Source organism: Xiphophorus couchianus, chromosome 4, assembly GCF_001444195.1.
Source record: "Xiphophorus couchianus chromosome 4, X_couchianus-1.0, whole genome shotgun sequence".
Taxonomy (NCBI): Eukaryota; Metazoa; Chordata; class Actinopteri; order Cyprinodontiformes; family Poeciliidae; genus Xiphophorus; species Xiphophorus couchianus.
In genome coordinates, this window is record NC_040231.1 from 22280786 (window position 1) to 22297381 (window position 16596).

A 16596-nucleotide genomic window follows, 5' to 3' on the forward strand; every position below is an offset into this window, starting at 1 on the left:
TATATATATATAAAACAAAGTTATTCCATACTGTATGTTCCCCTTCATTTCCCAAAATGGCTTTGCAGAGGTTTCTTTCAGCCTTCAGCCAGTCAATATAAAATACACCTAATTGCTTCACAGAATATATAAAAGCCATTTTATTAAGTTCTATTGTTAAACCTAGAAAATCTTTACATCACTGTCACATGATATCTCAAAAACAGAAATGTAGAGAGAGGAAAATACCAGCCTGCAAAGGACTAAAGCAATAACTTGAGTCTTTCTAAAGTAATCTTTCTACCCATGCCCTTTACATGTCAGCAGCCAGTTCCTTTTCCTTTGCTTCTCTGTCCAGTACCTGCTTTATTGTGATGCTAAGCAGTAGGTTTTGACATTCAGAAGGGCCCTGCCAAAGGACAGACCAGTGGATGCAGTAGAGAAGAGAAAGCCTTAATGGGTTCAACTGGAATGGAAAGCATGTGCTAGTCTCCACAGGCTGCAGGAGAGAGAAATGTCAAGTATGGCTATTACAGAGAAGGCAGCAGCTCACCTGAATGAAAAACAGTCTCACCATGCACATCCACAAGCTACAACTCCACACATCAATGTCCTGACAGATGAGATAAATTAACCCATTCACACCCAAGTGCCACTGACTAAATAATGTCACATACATATTAGTAAGTACACAAAAACAAGACAAACCTGTTACAAGCAGATTGAACAATCTGTAACATCTACCGTAACTGAAACACATTTAAACATAAAGTAAAAGCATCAAAAACATTCCAAAACACTGTGGATTGAAAGAGGCGTTTTTCATTTTTTTAAAAGAGCTGTGAAAAGGTATTTTCCCTATTTCAGATTTTATCTGTATGTTACTCTCTTAAATTTCAAAGATGAAGACAACAAGAGCAAAAAAAAAAAGAAAAAAATACAAAATCTGTTTCCTAGGTGTGAAAATCCATCTGGCCTTAAGTGAAAAATGGAATTGCTTCTTTGTTAAGTAGTGAATTAACTATGGCTAAACAATTATTTGAAGGCTGAATTCAACACCAAAACCTAATTACGGCCTGATCTACAGAATCAACAAATCACTACAATAAAACCAGACTAACAAGAAGTCAGCTAATATATAAACACATATATACTGTATATATATATATAAACAAAAAAAACATAATCATTCAATCTAAAAACATTTAAGAACAGATGTGTTTTCTCTGGAAACACAAGATGTGTTTCCAGAGAAAGAACCTTTTCAGAAATTGTCTGGGATTGTGTTTCTCCCCGCTGCTTTACAAAGCAGGAACCAAGGCGGAAAAAAACAAGACTGCACAGGAATGTACTTAGAAAACAGCCTTTGTAGGAAGGAATTTTTTGGGATGGACCTTGAACTAGAGATGGTGGTTTGTAAAGTGAAAATGTCAAACATTTCTCCCTGCTGAATAAGCTCAAACTGACAACCTTTCCAGGGTGTACTGTAAAAATGCATCGACTCCCCATAACCCCACAAGGACAATTGAGTATAGACAATAGAAGGATGGATGAAGAGCTCCAGAATTTTATTTCAGTCATCTCCCAGTTTTTACTTCTCTGTAACTAGTTCCTATATTATGTTAATTGTAAATTAAACAGGAGTACTACACCGATAAAATCCACCAATCCTAGTGAAAATATCCAATTAAAGGAAGCATGAACTTCCTCTTTCTGAGTTTCGACTGAGATGGGGGAAGAGTAATGATCTTACCAATGTCTGTTTAAGAGATTTGAACCAGTAACGTTAGAATATTATATGTTCTGAGATACAGAAAAAAGCAATCGCAAATGCCCAGGGTTTTTGATCGCTCACAGATTTTCAGATGCACTTTTGCAGCTGCTTCAGCATGTGAATGCAGTTATAGTTCCTATGAGACAACTCCTTGGCTCCAGTTAAGAAAAATCTGTGGATCATCACAAACTTCTTCTCAAGTAAAACCTTTTTTAATCTAGTTTCAGAGCTTAAACGCTATGAAATGATTATCTTTTGTGGGAGTTTTAAAGGGGCATTATTGGTAAAAATCTACTTTTTTTGAGCTTCACATCATGTTATTTCCTCATCAAAAGCATGCCTGGAGTGTTGCCTTGATTCTTTCGTGCATGTTTCAGAAGTCCTTAAATCTCCTATTCTATAGTTCTTAACGATACAACAAGAATCTGATAGACGGATCACAATGGTCTGTTAATACCACATGAATGGTTTGCAGAACTGGTCTATTCTCCCAGTTAGTGATATCTTTCAGTCACCATACTGACCAGACACGCCACCAGCCCACAGGATACAGACTGTTTCTGCAGTGTATTAAATGATTTAAAGCTTTTTAGATAAGGCTGGAAATAATGTGATTATTTTACATTACTTTGATTTAAAGGTAAAACTTAGATGGTGCAAAAACTGTAATATAAAGTGTTCAGATATCAGCAGAAATCTCAGAGCATTGCTTCAGAGGATCACTTCAACTTGTTTTGCTAATTTGCACCCCTGAGGAATCTAATCAAAGCTAGTGCCAGACTAATGAAGCTCTTTAGCCCAGAGGCCAGAAGTGCATACATGGCCCTGTCCTTCAAGGCTCAGTGTGGGTATGTGAGTGAGTGTGTGTGTATGAATGCACAAGTACCAGTCTGTGCACGCCGCTGTACACAGTCAAATGTGTGAACGAGGGAGCACATGGACATAAAAGGGTGGCATCGCTGCAAATCAGGAAAGCCAAAACCACACTCTCTGAGAGAATCCTGCATCAAACAGATCTTGCTGCCTAAGGGCTGGCCTCCTCGTTCTGTCGGCGTTCAATTTCCCGTTGTTGCACTAAGAGCTTCTGCCTCAGTGAAGAGACACTCGGCTGTTGGAGTGGCAGCAGAAATGACTGCCAGAGAGAGCGACGCAGAGATGAGGCAGTTTGGAGGAACGTGATCATCAGCACAGTCTGAAGTGGTCCAGGGAATCAACTGCAGACGGAGCCTTGATATCTGTTTCTACTTCTGTGTGAAAATGGTGCACTAGACACAGCTTGCTAAATAAATTACCAAAGGAAGGTAAATCCAATTTTCAATCACACTTTACCTTTTCTTTATTTTTTTTAAATTACCCTTGATGAAATTGTGCCTGTGCTTTTATTCTTTTACGTTACAAGAGTTGAGTAGAAACAATCGTATCACATGAAAACAGAAAAGCATGTATTTCTGCCAAGGTCCACATTTTAACCATTTAAGACTATAGTCTGAAAAACAATAACAGAGAACTGGTTTTCTCAGAATCAAAACAAATAAAAGAAATGTTCTACTTGATAGAAAAATGTTTACTTAGCATTTCACAATCTTACCAAAGGTCTGACCAGAGACCTGCCAGCTCCCTTTAGAGTGAGCCAAGATGTAAAGGTATGATAATGCTCTCTTCCCGCCCAAAACAACATAAGTTCATATAATTATCTCCCTCGTTACTTCTCTCCCTGATGGCTATGTGACATAACTGCTGGCACGGGCAAATGTGGGAGGACCAGAAATGTGTGTGTGTGGCTGGAGCGATAAGACTGCTGTAAAATTTAATTAGCACAAAGCCATGGTGAAAATGACTTCATTTCTCACTGCATTATTAACTAGAGCATTGCATAAGAGCCTAGTCTCAATCAGTGTAAATAACAGGTTTCTGTGAAAGAGGAATACAGAAAGTGAGAGAGAAAGGAGGGAAAAAAAATCTGAATCGTGGAAAACGTCTAAAAAAATATAGGGGATAAAAAGTTGGGCACAAAACTGATGTGTGATTTAACATAATAAATCACCTTCTCTTTTTTGCATGCCTTCATGCAGCACATGGTTTTATCATTGCATTCATAAAATAAGAAAACATGTGAGGGAATATCAGAAGTGTGCTGAATAGAAATCCCACATTAGCAGCTTCACCTGCGACTCTGGGCCTGAGCTGGTGTGAATGGACTGATTAGGGTCCTTGGCTCAACATGCTGAACACCACTTTCTATTTCACGACTCACAGCCCTTATTACAGCCAGGCTTCCTCATAATCCAGCTAAAAGTGGATATCTGAGGAGCCTGATCGGCTTAGGACTTGGGCTAAAAACGCAGGACGTACAGCATACAGCATGTGCTATCATCTTTTCTTTTCTTTTCTTTTTTTTAAGGGTGGTAAATGGATGGTGATTTCTGCACGCACGTGTGTCAACTCTGCTCTCCTTTACAATAAACTCTTCAACAAGTCAACGGAATATAAGAATATATAGCATACTAATTCACTTTCTCATTTTCTACTAGTATGAAAGCTGAACAAATAACTCAGGTAGCACATACAAAGGGTTATGCTGACATGATCATTATTAACACAACTTCATGTTGGCAGAAAGGTTCCATATACTGTATGCATCAAAAAACACGTCTGAAAGTTAGAGACAAATTGCACATCAGCCAAGCAAGTAAAAAGAGATTTTCAATACACGCGTCCTTGATTTTAAAAGCAGCAAAAGAGGCAAACACCATTAAGATCACGTCGAGAATGGGAAATAGAAAACCATAATCCAAATCACACACGGCATATGGTGTCCTTTCAGATACACTATATATACACCAATTTAGCTGTAGCAAATTAAGTGAATGGCTTTACAGGTAAGAGAGGAGGGCTTGTGTGTGTGTGTGGATGGTGGTAGATTACTTAACATAAATCCATAGAGCCAACAGACCAGACTGTAGTATAATGTGCCATATCCTAATGCATCTGTGTCACCATGCAGCAAGAGAGTTCACATCAAAACCAAAATAAAAAAGTTAGACAAAGCTTTCAGTTTGGCTTTTTACAGCCTTCAATTATTATTCCATAAGTCACACAGCACAGGCTAGATCTAATTACACAAGCTACTTTGTTAAGGTGCCCTCTTGCTCCATCTGTTCACTGTATGTGTGCACAGGCTCAAACCAGCACACACCAACTGTAGCCTTTCAAATGGACAGACAGAGACAAAGGCATGTCAAAGTACATTTGGCCATCTGTATGTACCTTTGAATACAAGAGAAATTGAACATCTAAAGCAGCATTCAACAGTGCTGATTCTGTGACTCAGAGTGGCCAGATGACTCTTTACACAAGTACAGAGAGGTGGACACATGTCCGAGGCAAAAACACAGATATTGCTTTGACCCAGAAATCAGCCTGACATTCTCTCCTCAGGTTTAAAAATAGAGATGTTTCAATTAGGGGGAAGCAATGTGGACTTAAAAGTACACCATTTGTTGCAATAATGATAAAAAGTGTTTAAAAATCTACTGCTCTGGTTTTTGGCAATTGATTATGAGGTTGTAGCTGCATGTCACTAGAGTGAAGATCGTACAATCACAAGTACTGCTGTTAAATATATATCTATACTGTATATAACAACAACACAGAACTTTCAGAATATTAACCAGAATATTTTTCCATCATAAATAAACATTTTATGATAATGATAAGCAATAATAGTCCACATCTTGTTCAGATCTGCAGGTCATAAAAGGAAAATGATCATTTTTGTCTTGATTAGGCTTTTTTGGTAATAAGCATGAAATGTGGCAAATATATATATATATATATATATATATATATATATATATATATATATATATATAATTTTCCTGCTCTCATTTTTTGTGTAATAACACATCAACAAGCAACATATACTTCATAGAATTTAATTTTAAAAAACCAATAAGACTTAAGGACATGATTCATAAATAGTGATAATCTTGTAATTCCTTCCATTTTGATTAGATTCAAAGCTAATTTCTGTATCAAACAACTTGCAGCACATTTTTTTCCCATTCTAATGGATCATAGCACCTTTCAGCTCTGTCACTCTGACATGTCTGTGTCACATTTAAATCCCGTCGGAAGATGGACTGCCTTAGGCAAACAACACTATAGAATATACAATTTGATCACCAGGAAAGTCAAGGGGCCACAGAATTATTTAACATTTTGGAAAATTCATCATGAATTTTGTAGCCGTTGGGCTCCACACATATGCAACACTGTTGCAAAATTTACAAAACTGCAACTTAAATATGGCAGTGATGACACAAAAGTAGGATTACTCAATCTCATGCAACACTATGAGAACACTCTGTCTGCACCGATAAAAGAATCACTGATCTTACGATGCCCAATGTCTGAAACTTGAAGATGAATTAATGATCTGACCTAGTGTCTTGCTAAGTCAGCCAAAATAGCCAACCACTTTGGGACACTTACACAACATTTAAATTATACATTTAATTTTGTAAATAAATAAATAAATAAAAAATAACATAAATAAATAATAATAAAATAAAAAAAGATACAAAAAACAAACATTGAGGCAGTGAGATTGTGCAAAAATACTGCACCTTATCATGAAGAAATTAAAAACCTAATTCCAGCACACTTATCCCAGAACACCAAACCATTCAAACTGGAAGCACACATATTTCAAAGATGCTACAGAACTTGATGGTCTACAAAACCCAACTAATTTGCTTATGATTATAACAGTAGAGCATGCATTATGCCGCACATAGGCAACAAGATGAAAAACATTAACTTTAAAAAACAAACAAACAAACAAATAAAAAAACCACATCAGTTAAAATCAGAATTACAAGGTCAGGCATCACAAGAAGCCAGAAATCAGATTTGGTCATAAAAAGGCTGATCATGCACCTACTTTAACTACGGTTTAAGTAGCTATTTTCTATGAATATATGCAAAAGTTTATACATTTATGTGAGAAAGTGAACACTGACAACAGAAGCTGCCTGGCAATAATCTGTCACTGTAATGAAAAGCGCACATGCGGAATGTGATGTGTGAATGATATCCATCCATCCATCCATTTTCTGTGCACCCTTGTCCCTAATGGGGTCGGGAGGGTTGCTGGTGCCTATCTCCAGCTACGTTCCAGGCGGGAGGCGGGGTACACCCTGGACAGGTCGCCAGTCTGTCGCAGGGCAACACAAAGACATACAGGACAAACAACCATTCACACACACACACACCCCTAGGGAGAATTTAGATAGACCAATTGACCTGACAGTCATGTTTTTGGACTGTGGGAGGAAGCCGGAGTACCCGGAGAGAACCCACGCATGCACAGGGAGAACATGCAAACTCCATGCAGAAAGACCCCGGCCGGGAATCGAACCCAGGACCTTCTTGCTGCAAGGCAACAGTGCTACCAACTGCGCCACTGTGCAGCCCGTGTGAATGATATATTGTGACTAAATGCAGATAAATCAGCAGCTTCTCCAGTTACACTTTTGAAACCATGATGTCTTGCATCAATTGAAATAGATCAATGTAGGAGAGAGTCTCCGCTCCTCTTTTTTTTTTGTTTCGAGCTCACTGAAACGATTTAATAACCCCACTCCTTTTCTGCTTATGTCATGTCTGGGGGAAAGTAGCAAGGCAAGGGAGCCGATGAAGTGAAGACGAAGCAAAGTCAAAAAGTAAAGACTAGACTTGGGAACTTTGGAGGAAAGCTATCTTATGTAATAGACAATGATATGGAGAGACAAGGATGTGAAGGAAGAATGAAAAAGCACAAACACATACTTCAGGATACAGTTAGCCCACAGTGGATTCCACATATCACAGTCTATAAGAGGCCAAATCAAATAGGAAAGCATCTAACAGCATTTCTCTGGAGCTTCGGAATCTCACTTCTAGTGTTTCACATGTGAAAGAGGAGAACACACAGAGCTGCAAAGAAACAAATTCCCTTTACTTAATTCTACTTTTTATGACTTTCAGTTCAACTTCAGAATCCTTCCAGATTCATCCTAGCAATGTTCTGCAGCACATCTCCTTAAAGACACTGCAGGTTGAGTCTAAAATTACTCTTATTATTCCTTTTCAAGACCTATTTGCGTCTACACCAAAGCCATTTAGTCCTCCATCAAATACAAACCTGAGAAAACAAAAGTGGTGACATTGTATATGACATAAATTCAGTAAAAAAGGCTATAAAGTTGACTCTGCAGATATATTGTGAGGGGAAAAAAAATGACAAAAACTAAAAGTTTGCTTTTAAGCTAAAGATATTAATGCTTTCAGCTGCAAGCAGGGAAACATAACTCGTCTATTTGGTGACAGGATTCGCAGACTTTGTGACGTGACCTTTACATCAATTTCAAGCTCTAGTTCAGAGTCAGACCACATACAATAATTGTTAGGTCAGGTGTCACTAAAGACATTTAAGGTAATTGCTCTTAAGCAAAGAAGTGTACCTGACCTTACTCATCATAAAAGATCAGTCTAGTTCAAAACTATTACAGCCAGCACATGCTCTTAGCGGTCCTCTGACTTCCTCTGTTTAAAGAGTTGTGGAAGCTCTTCCTCTCTCAAACACAACAGGGGGGGGAAAGGTGTAGTTGTTTGATTCCTTCCCACATGTACATGCTTTCATCCAGCTTGGGAAACAGAAAGGTTGTGACAGGACATTCCAGGTAGGGGCTGAAGAGATGTTTTCAAAAGGAGACAGTTAAAAACCGTCGCCTTCTTTATAGATTCAATAAAGGATCTTACACCTGTGTGGCAAACCACCATCGATCCATCATTCTGTGGAGCCCGATCCAATTTAGAGAGCTCAGGAGCCGCAGAGCCCCACAGCCTTATCCTAAACCAGGCCACAGCCAGCCCAAAGCCTGCTTACCTTCATCCCCTAAAGTCAGCAGGTGTGTCCGTGCGACTTTATGGCTGTTTGTGTTTGTATATGTGTGCTTACGGAGACAGCAAGCCAAGCCAAAAACACCTTTGCTGCTGGCTCAAGTCAAAATGAGCTGAGTTGCTGTAAGGGTGGGTCTGGAGACTAGACAAGAGAAAAGAAAGAGGCTGAGAAAGAAACTGAGGAATAGAAGACAAGCCAGGCCAGAGGTTACGATAACATATATAAAAAAAACCCGATTATATTAATGTTGTAAAGAGTGGCATTTTGTAATCCTCGAGGTACTTAACCAAATCTTCCCCTTCATTCATGGCCATATCTTCTGATTTAGATGTTCACTCTTTAATTCTCCTCCCTGCTTCCCTGGAGTGCAGCAAAACCCAAAGCTCTTTTATTAAAGGGTATTTAAAATATCTAGGCTGGGTGGTATGAAAGTGAAAAAACCTGCACCTCTGACTAAACTTCATCACCTCCCAAATAAACAAAGAGGGTCATACGGCTTTCACTCACTCCACCGACTAAACCCTGGGCAATTAAGGCCTGAATCTTTGTAGGAGTAGAGGAGAGAGAAAAGAAACGGGGTGAGGGAGGGGGTCCGTGGTGAGGCAGCAGCAGCGGAGAGGCTCCATACCAATAACAGGCAATTATGTATGGGTAGGGCCATTGCCTGGCCATGAGAGTATAGAAGAAGACAGCAGGGATATGGGATGGTAGGGAAATGAGGAGGAGTGTTATTTAGGAGGCAGATGGCAGAGAGGGGGAAATTAAGATGAATGGGCACTGAGAGGGCTGAGCTGGTGCTGGGGCTGGGCAGAGAAAAGTAATTAGCTGTGGTTGCTTTGGGAGGCTGGCAGTGAGTACGATGCCTGCAGTGACAAGCAAAAGCCTTGAGCTTTATTAGACAACAAGTATGTGTCTGAAGCTGCCAGCAGGGGGCAGTTGGGTCAGCAACCTTTTAGTACCTTCTTACCTTGCCACCACACCATGGGGTCTTTTCACAGCATGGACTCTGAACAGGGGCTCCGTTTTAGTAGGCACTGTATTTTTTACTCTAATCTCCTCTTAATAAAACATATTTCTAGCTTGTTCCCTGTTATAGTTCCTCTCTCACTTGCACACACATCCTCGCAAGAGGGAGTCCAGTCTGTTTCGCCCACACAACTGCACAATCTCACCCTTAAAAACTGGGCTTCTGCATCTTCCTCACACCATCTCTACTGTTACAGTTCCATCTATCCATCACTTTCCTCCCACCCCACATATATCCTTCCCCTGTGTGCCTTTCCAATCTAATTTCAGATATACTCTAGCAGAACAACAGAGCAACACCCTTTATCACACCCATCAATGATGTGGGCGGATTGTGCGCAAATAATTTTATTCATTCGTGCTTATGTCAAGCCCACTGGGATTCCAATTACAACTAATAAGATGTAATAAGAGTAACAAGATCATTCTTTAAATACCTTAGTGGATGATCTCTTTAAAAAAGAAAGCTGAAAAAACACATGAAACAATATCTGTTCACAACTATGATTATTATACAGGGATTTCATGGAAAGTAATTATATATACATCCAAATAAAGATGGAAGCTCATACACTTACTTAGAAATGACGTCTCTAAATATGAGTGTATGATCTTAGGTATGATTTCTCTCCTGAATAGTTTCCACCTTATTTATGTCACAATCTTTCTTCGGTTTTGAAAACAAAGTTGTACAGAAGTCAGCACACACACAAAAAAAAAGAAATTCAAGACACAAAATATTCAATTTAAATAATGCCAAAGATTAAATGTGCATTCAAAGACCAAAGAATTTACTCAAAGCACCACATTCAAGAGAAAGTTCAGAGCAGCCCACACACTACTCTCAATGCCACCACTATCTCTCTCAGTTTGCATGCTCCACAAACTCACTCAGGCCGATTTTCTTTCAAATGCTCGAAAGATGTACACAAGGTAAAAGAAAAAAAGAAAGATATGAAGCACAAGATAAGCAGGGCATATCTACAGCAGGACAAATTTGCATTGTGACACGTGCACGACTTGCTTAAATGCAGATTCGCAATGGCAGATGAAGAAGAAAGCTGAGAATGCTCAGAGCTTTGAAAGTGTTCTTTCGACAACTGTTTTTTTTTTTACCATAGTTAACGGGTCTGAGAACCTGGCGGAAGGACCTGGGGCTGATCGTCTGCTGGTAGTTATCTGTAGGGAGTGCAGTGGACAAACAATGGACTAAGAGCAACAAACCCGGTGGTAAAAGACATATTCCATAACTCAACATTAGAATGTTTGCTCACAAGAAAAGCAACGTCTCAGAGTTCATCCATTTAATCTCTCTAAAAAGAAACAATCAAGAAGAAATACAAGTTTTTACATGAACTATTAAGTCTATCTTGCATTTAACTGAAAATGAGAGTCCAACTATAAAACTATCAGGATGCATTCATTGTGGTTTTCCACCAAAATGAACAGGAAAAAGGACAGAAAAAAATGACCTTTATAACCACTGATTTTCTAACATCCGACCTGAATTAGAAGAGGAGTATTAGATTTAATGGTCTGTATTTGGGGATAAATGTGAGATATAAGACTTACCTCGGGGTCTTGGCGCTCTCTTCCTACGCTCTCTGAATGCAGCTCCAGACTGCAAGGCTTCCAGCAAACTATCCATCACACCTGTCTCATCATTCTCTGAAAAAGACAAAGGAGGAAGAGAATGTTAAAAAGAAGATATTCTGAAACAAAATCATACAGCATAGCACAACAGTTTCGTTTAGTAGTAAGTGTAGCTATGCCGAGTGCAACAACATAGTGGAAGGCTACCAACAAGAAAGAAAAAAAAAACTGTTAAAGTTTTAATTCTAGGTTTGCTACATGATGCAATCCAAGAATGGTGTACAGGCCCTCGGCAATGAACTGAGTAAAGCCACAAGAGGGAGAGTACGCCAAAACTTCAGCACATATTCACTTTTTTGTTTATTTTTATTTTTTATGAAAAACTGGTGTATGCATTCAATTTAAACGATGTGTCCGTGCGAATGTGTGGGTTCTCTCTAGGTACTTCAACTCCCCACCACCACATTGCTTAGGTTAACTGGCCACCTTTATAACTGCCACACACTAAACTAGTGGTTCTCAAATCCAGGCCTCGAGAGCCGCTGCTGTGCAACATTTAGATGTCTTCCTGGTCCAACAAACCTGAATCAAATGGCTGAATTACCGCCTCAGTACGCAATGAGTCCTGCTAATGACCTGATTATTTGAATCAGGTGTGTCATCATGTAAAGCACTTTGAATTGCCCCGTTGCTGGAATGTGCTATACAAATAAACTAGACTTGATTCTTTGGGCTGCCTTATGATGGACTGGCAACCAGATTAGGGTGTAACCATTGATATTCATAAATAAATGGTAAGCTTTCATTTTTAACCCTAGCAAATCCTGCTTAGTAAATCAGGTAATCGGTTATATTTTTGGCAACCTCATCTTTAAACATCAAACAGCTTAAAATGGAACCTAACTCTGTTATGGTAAATAAACCCGGCCTTGGATTGGTCCATATGTGACCCAGGAATAGGTAAGCAAAATAAGCAAAGGATGTTCTTTTTTCAATCAGTAGCTTTTAATGTGTATGGAAGAACTGATTGGCTTAGAAGACTGATAAACCTTTTTTATATATAATTTGCATTATTCTGTAATGGAAAGTCTGCACTGCGATGGACTAGCGACCTGTCCAGGGTGTACCCCGCCTCACGCCCGAAACGTTTGCTGGAGAGAGGCACCAGCACCTCTCCCGACCCCACTAGCGACAAGGGTGTTAGAAAATGGATGGATGTATGGAAGGAAAATCAGCAATTTACTAAGAGCATACTAGTGTTTGAGCACAGTTTAGGAGCAGGACATATGAGGATGGCAAGGAACGAGAAGCTCCATGTAATAACATCAATAAGTGGAGATATAGCTCCACATAAGTAGTTGTTTGCTGCTGCTTCAGGGTTTAAAGAATCACATATTGGAAAATTGTTTAAAACCTAATTTACAATCAGTCAGTTTAAATCAGGACAGATGGCTTTGGCATTGAAAATAAGAAATGTTAGTTGTTGATCAACTGCTGTAGAGCGCTAAATGTTATGAGAACAGTACAGACTGCAGACACACATAATGAAGACTAAAGTATGGCTGCAATAAATCTGCAAATGACTCAACTGGTTGAATAAAACATAATTTCTCGAGCCAAAGTCGCTTGCGTCAATTTTCTTTTCCTTAACAACTGCATACTATTCTGCTGCCCTTTTTTGGCTTCATGGGAAAGGTCACATGTTTCTCAGGGGGCGGTTATTGTGGTTGCACAACATGCTTCTGTTTAAGGTAACTGTCATAGAGAGAAGGAGAAAAGGAACATAAAAGCTGATGAAAAAGGAGTCTAATATAAAGAAGAAGCAAAAATCATCAGTAAACAAAATTAGCTTATTTACAGAACAATCATTTATCCAAAAGATTTGAGCCTCCCATTCTGAAAACGGCAGTCGCTGGATCTGAGACAATTCTCTACGTTGAACCCTGTGGAGCTAAACTGAAAACAACTCAAATGGTACTGAGCTATACGCATCTGAAGTAGAGTAGGGTGACCAGATGTCCCTGATTTCCGGGGACAATCCCTGTTTTAGACTAAAGCTGTCCTTGATTTTAGCCTTCAAAAAATGAGGAAAAAAAAAAGTTGTGTTTAAACTGCTATTATCGTAGCTGAGGGTTGAAAGCACCAGGGAGCATGCTTCGTGCAACAGAAGCTGTTTCGACACACAGCAGAATAAAAGAAAAGCAGGGAGTGTTGCCTTTAAAAAAAGACGACAAGACAACAAGGTAGAAGAGCAGAGCTACTGACCACCGAAGGGGGAAAGATGTTTTGGAATTAAATGGTGGTCTTTAGTTTATATTTTCAGAACTAGATATGAGTTTGGACATATGAAAGTTCTTCACAAAAAAATCAAGGAGTCAATGACAGGGAAGCTAAGAACTGACTGAGAATAAGGAGGAAGAGATAATTTCTTCTGTTGCACAGAAAAGCACCGAACAATCTGTGACATGTTTATGATGAGTTTAAACAATAAAGTGATGAAGGGAGTTGAGTAGTAAATTAACACAGTAAGTGGTGCAGTGTGTGGTATGCCAAATAGAGCTGTACGTCAATTAGATGGTATGGGGGGTTCAAGTTGAGCAGCCTAATGGCCTAATGGCTCCCATACTTCACCCAAATCTGAATAGAAACTTACTGAGTTTTTATATCTTAAGAGTTTTACTATACCCTTCTGAAGCTGCTACCCCCGCGACCCAACTCCGGATAAGCGGAAGAAGATGGATGGATGGATGGATGGAGTTTTACTATATTATTATTTGTGGTCTTTAAGTTTTATGAATAATCTTTTCTGCTCTTATTCTATTCACATGTTCATGGCTACCAAGCCAGATCACCACAGCTGATGGCTCTTCAGACAGGAGAATCAGAACCAGATATGAGCTCGTGTTAGCCGACTTCTTGATCAGAGTTCACTCAACTCTCACTAGAACTGCACAATATATCGCAAATATATTGTCAGCATATCTATGCATATATACACACATCTATTTATTCAATAATTAAGTATTAAAAAAGCTTTTTGAATTGAAAAAGTTGCTTCTGATTAAAATGTGATTAATTAATTAAAGACCCTGCAATTAATTCAAATAAAAAATTACCACAACTGTTCATTGCATATAAATGACATTTTATTCACCACCTTTATTTTTACAGATAGGTCAATTGACACGAGGTCTCACTTTCAAGAGCAACCTGTTTAAATGACTATTAATATATAAAACACAATCTGTTGCAAACTGATATAATCTACTATTATATAACATAATATTTCAACAGGAAAGGGAAACAGGTTTGCTCAAGGCTGATGAGGGCAGAACTGGAGTGAGTTATTGACCTCTGAGATGCCTACAAGCTTCTCCCCTGACTCCTTTAAATCTTTTATGAGACATAAGTTATCACCACCAAACTCTAAATGTACAATGTAGCCTCCAAACTTAAAGTTTCATCTTGTGTCATGCACAAAGCAGACCTACAAAAACTGTCAATCACCACCAACGTACACCGTCCCTTGACATCAACATTCCTTTATACTTAAGATTCTGTATTGAGGGCAGAATGTCCCCTTGGTACTAGGAGGTGGTTATACTAAATCCCAACACAGGGTTGTGAAAACACCAGCACAAATTTATAATGACCCACTTCCTTGTCTGCTTGGTCCTCTGTGCACATTTTTGTGTTTTTCATTTGCAACCCTCACACTCTTCCCTTTTGCTGATATGTGCCTAGTTCTTCATCATTACACTGAGTGGAGAGGCAGCTACAATTCCTGAGCAAACCAAACACTCGTCGACGTTCAAATTTGTCTCCACTGCTGCTGTAATTCATCACAGGTACTGAGCTTTAAAATTTGCCACAAGACACACACACACACACCAAAATACAGACAGCATGCACAGAAAGCAAAAAAAGAGCAGATCAATCTATCGCAACCTGCAGTGAGCGCCTTCTTGTGCAGAGCTCCGTTTGACTCCAGTTTTCAAGAACATGAAACATTTTGTGTGCCTCTGGAGGCGAGGAAAAACGAAGCCCTCGCAGATCTCCTGCCTTAGGAATATATGCTAGTAAAAACAGTCCAATTTTACACTCGACTCAGAAGCAATTCACACCGGCTGCGACACAAAACTCCCTCACAGAACACAGACAAAAGGTAAAGACCAAAAGAACATATATTTATATGCTCAATCCCACATTTTCACTAACTGAAAGATCACAAGCGTGTCACATTGGTAGTAATGGTGGAGGGACACATGGCAGCAGAGTATTAGTCAAGCTAGCTGCTGTGAAATAGCTTTGAAACAGCCCTTCAGTCTGTGAAAGGACGTGATGTTGAGAACTCAGACAAAAAGAGGCCAGAGAGAAGGACATCAGCAAAAAGAGATATTCAAACCATTATAGCTAAGCTACTGATTGGTGCTTCGATGTGAATAACTCTTTTTTTTTTATTTTATTGGAGTTGATATGGAGACTGTCATAATTTGATTGCAATTTAGATAGAGACATGCTTTAAACATGGTAAAAAAAGACAGCCTTCTAACCGGTCAATGCCTGTTACAGATGTATAAATGGTGTTAACCTCATGTTTACAACTTTGTTTTTGCAAACCAATAGCAGGCTCCAACACCTAAGCATATAAATGCCTAGGCTGTAATGGCAAACTCAATAAAAAAACAAAAAAAAGTATTGGGATACAGTATATGCAGATTAATGTGCTAGTGTAAGTGTACATGGGCAGAGGCTAGGTCTACCGAAAAAAGGGGTTTACTTAAAAATAATGATACAAAAAGGGTGCAAAATCAAGATAAAGCTGGACTTTCACCTCAAGGGGAGAAGGAGCTGCAGCTACCGTCCTGTCTGAAGTGAAACTTCAATCACCATCTATTTAATCAGGGCCAGTTCAGGGCGGAGTTTTTCTATTGTCTGAACAAAGAGTCTGTGTGTCGCTGTCTACTCTCTATTCAGTCTAGGACTAATGTCTCCAGCCACTTCACTCAACAGCACATGGCACTTATCATCAGGACAATGACCAAGTTGTAGCAGCGTGTAACTGAGGTGGGCTGAACAAAAAAAAGTGGGGGGGGAGAAAAAGTGTTAACAGCTGAAATGGCAAAGTTATGGAGAGAGAAAATAACATGTCTGAGTACAATGAATGCGGACACACTACTGTGGTCTCTCTGAGACACTTGGACGACAAATGGTGCAAAAAGACAGTCAGTCTTTCTTCTACTTTAGTGAATACCATTTATTGGACTTTACTGATATA

The 16596-nt window shown here is 39.2% G+C and overlaps 1 protein-coding gene across 5 annotated transcripts in view; it reads right to left on the minus strand.

The window, feature by feature from the left end:
- The window catches only part of LOC114143617 (protein diaphanous homolog 3-like), a 164028-nt gene that overhangs the window by 38763 nt on the left and 108669 nt on the right, over window positions 1-16596 (minus strand). For 4 of the 5 annotated variants that reach the window (XM_028015837.1, XM_028015839.1, XM_028015836.1 and 1 more), the window contains 2 exons: window positions 11298-11393; window positions 10842-10904 (listed from right to left, as the gene is read on the minus strand). In XM_028015837.1, coding sequence (XP_027871638.1) covers window positions 10842-10904; window positions 11298-11393 — 159 coding nt within the window. The remainder of the gene's footprint in view (window positions 1-10841; window positions 10905-11297; window positions 11394-16596) is intronic. The other variant, XM_028015838.1, reaches the window with a different exon arrangement.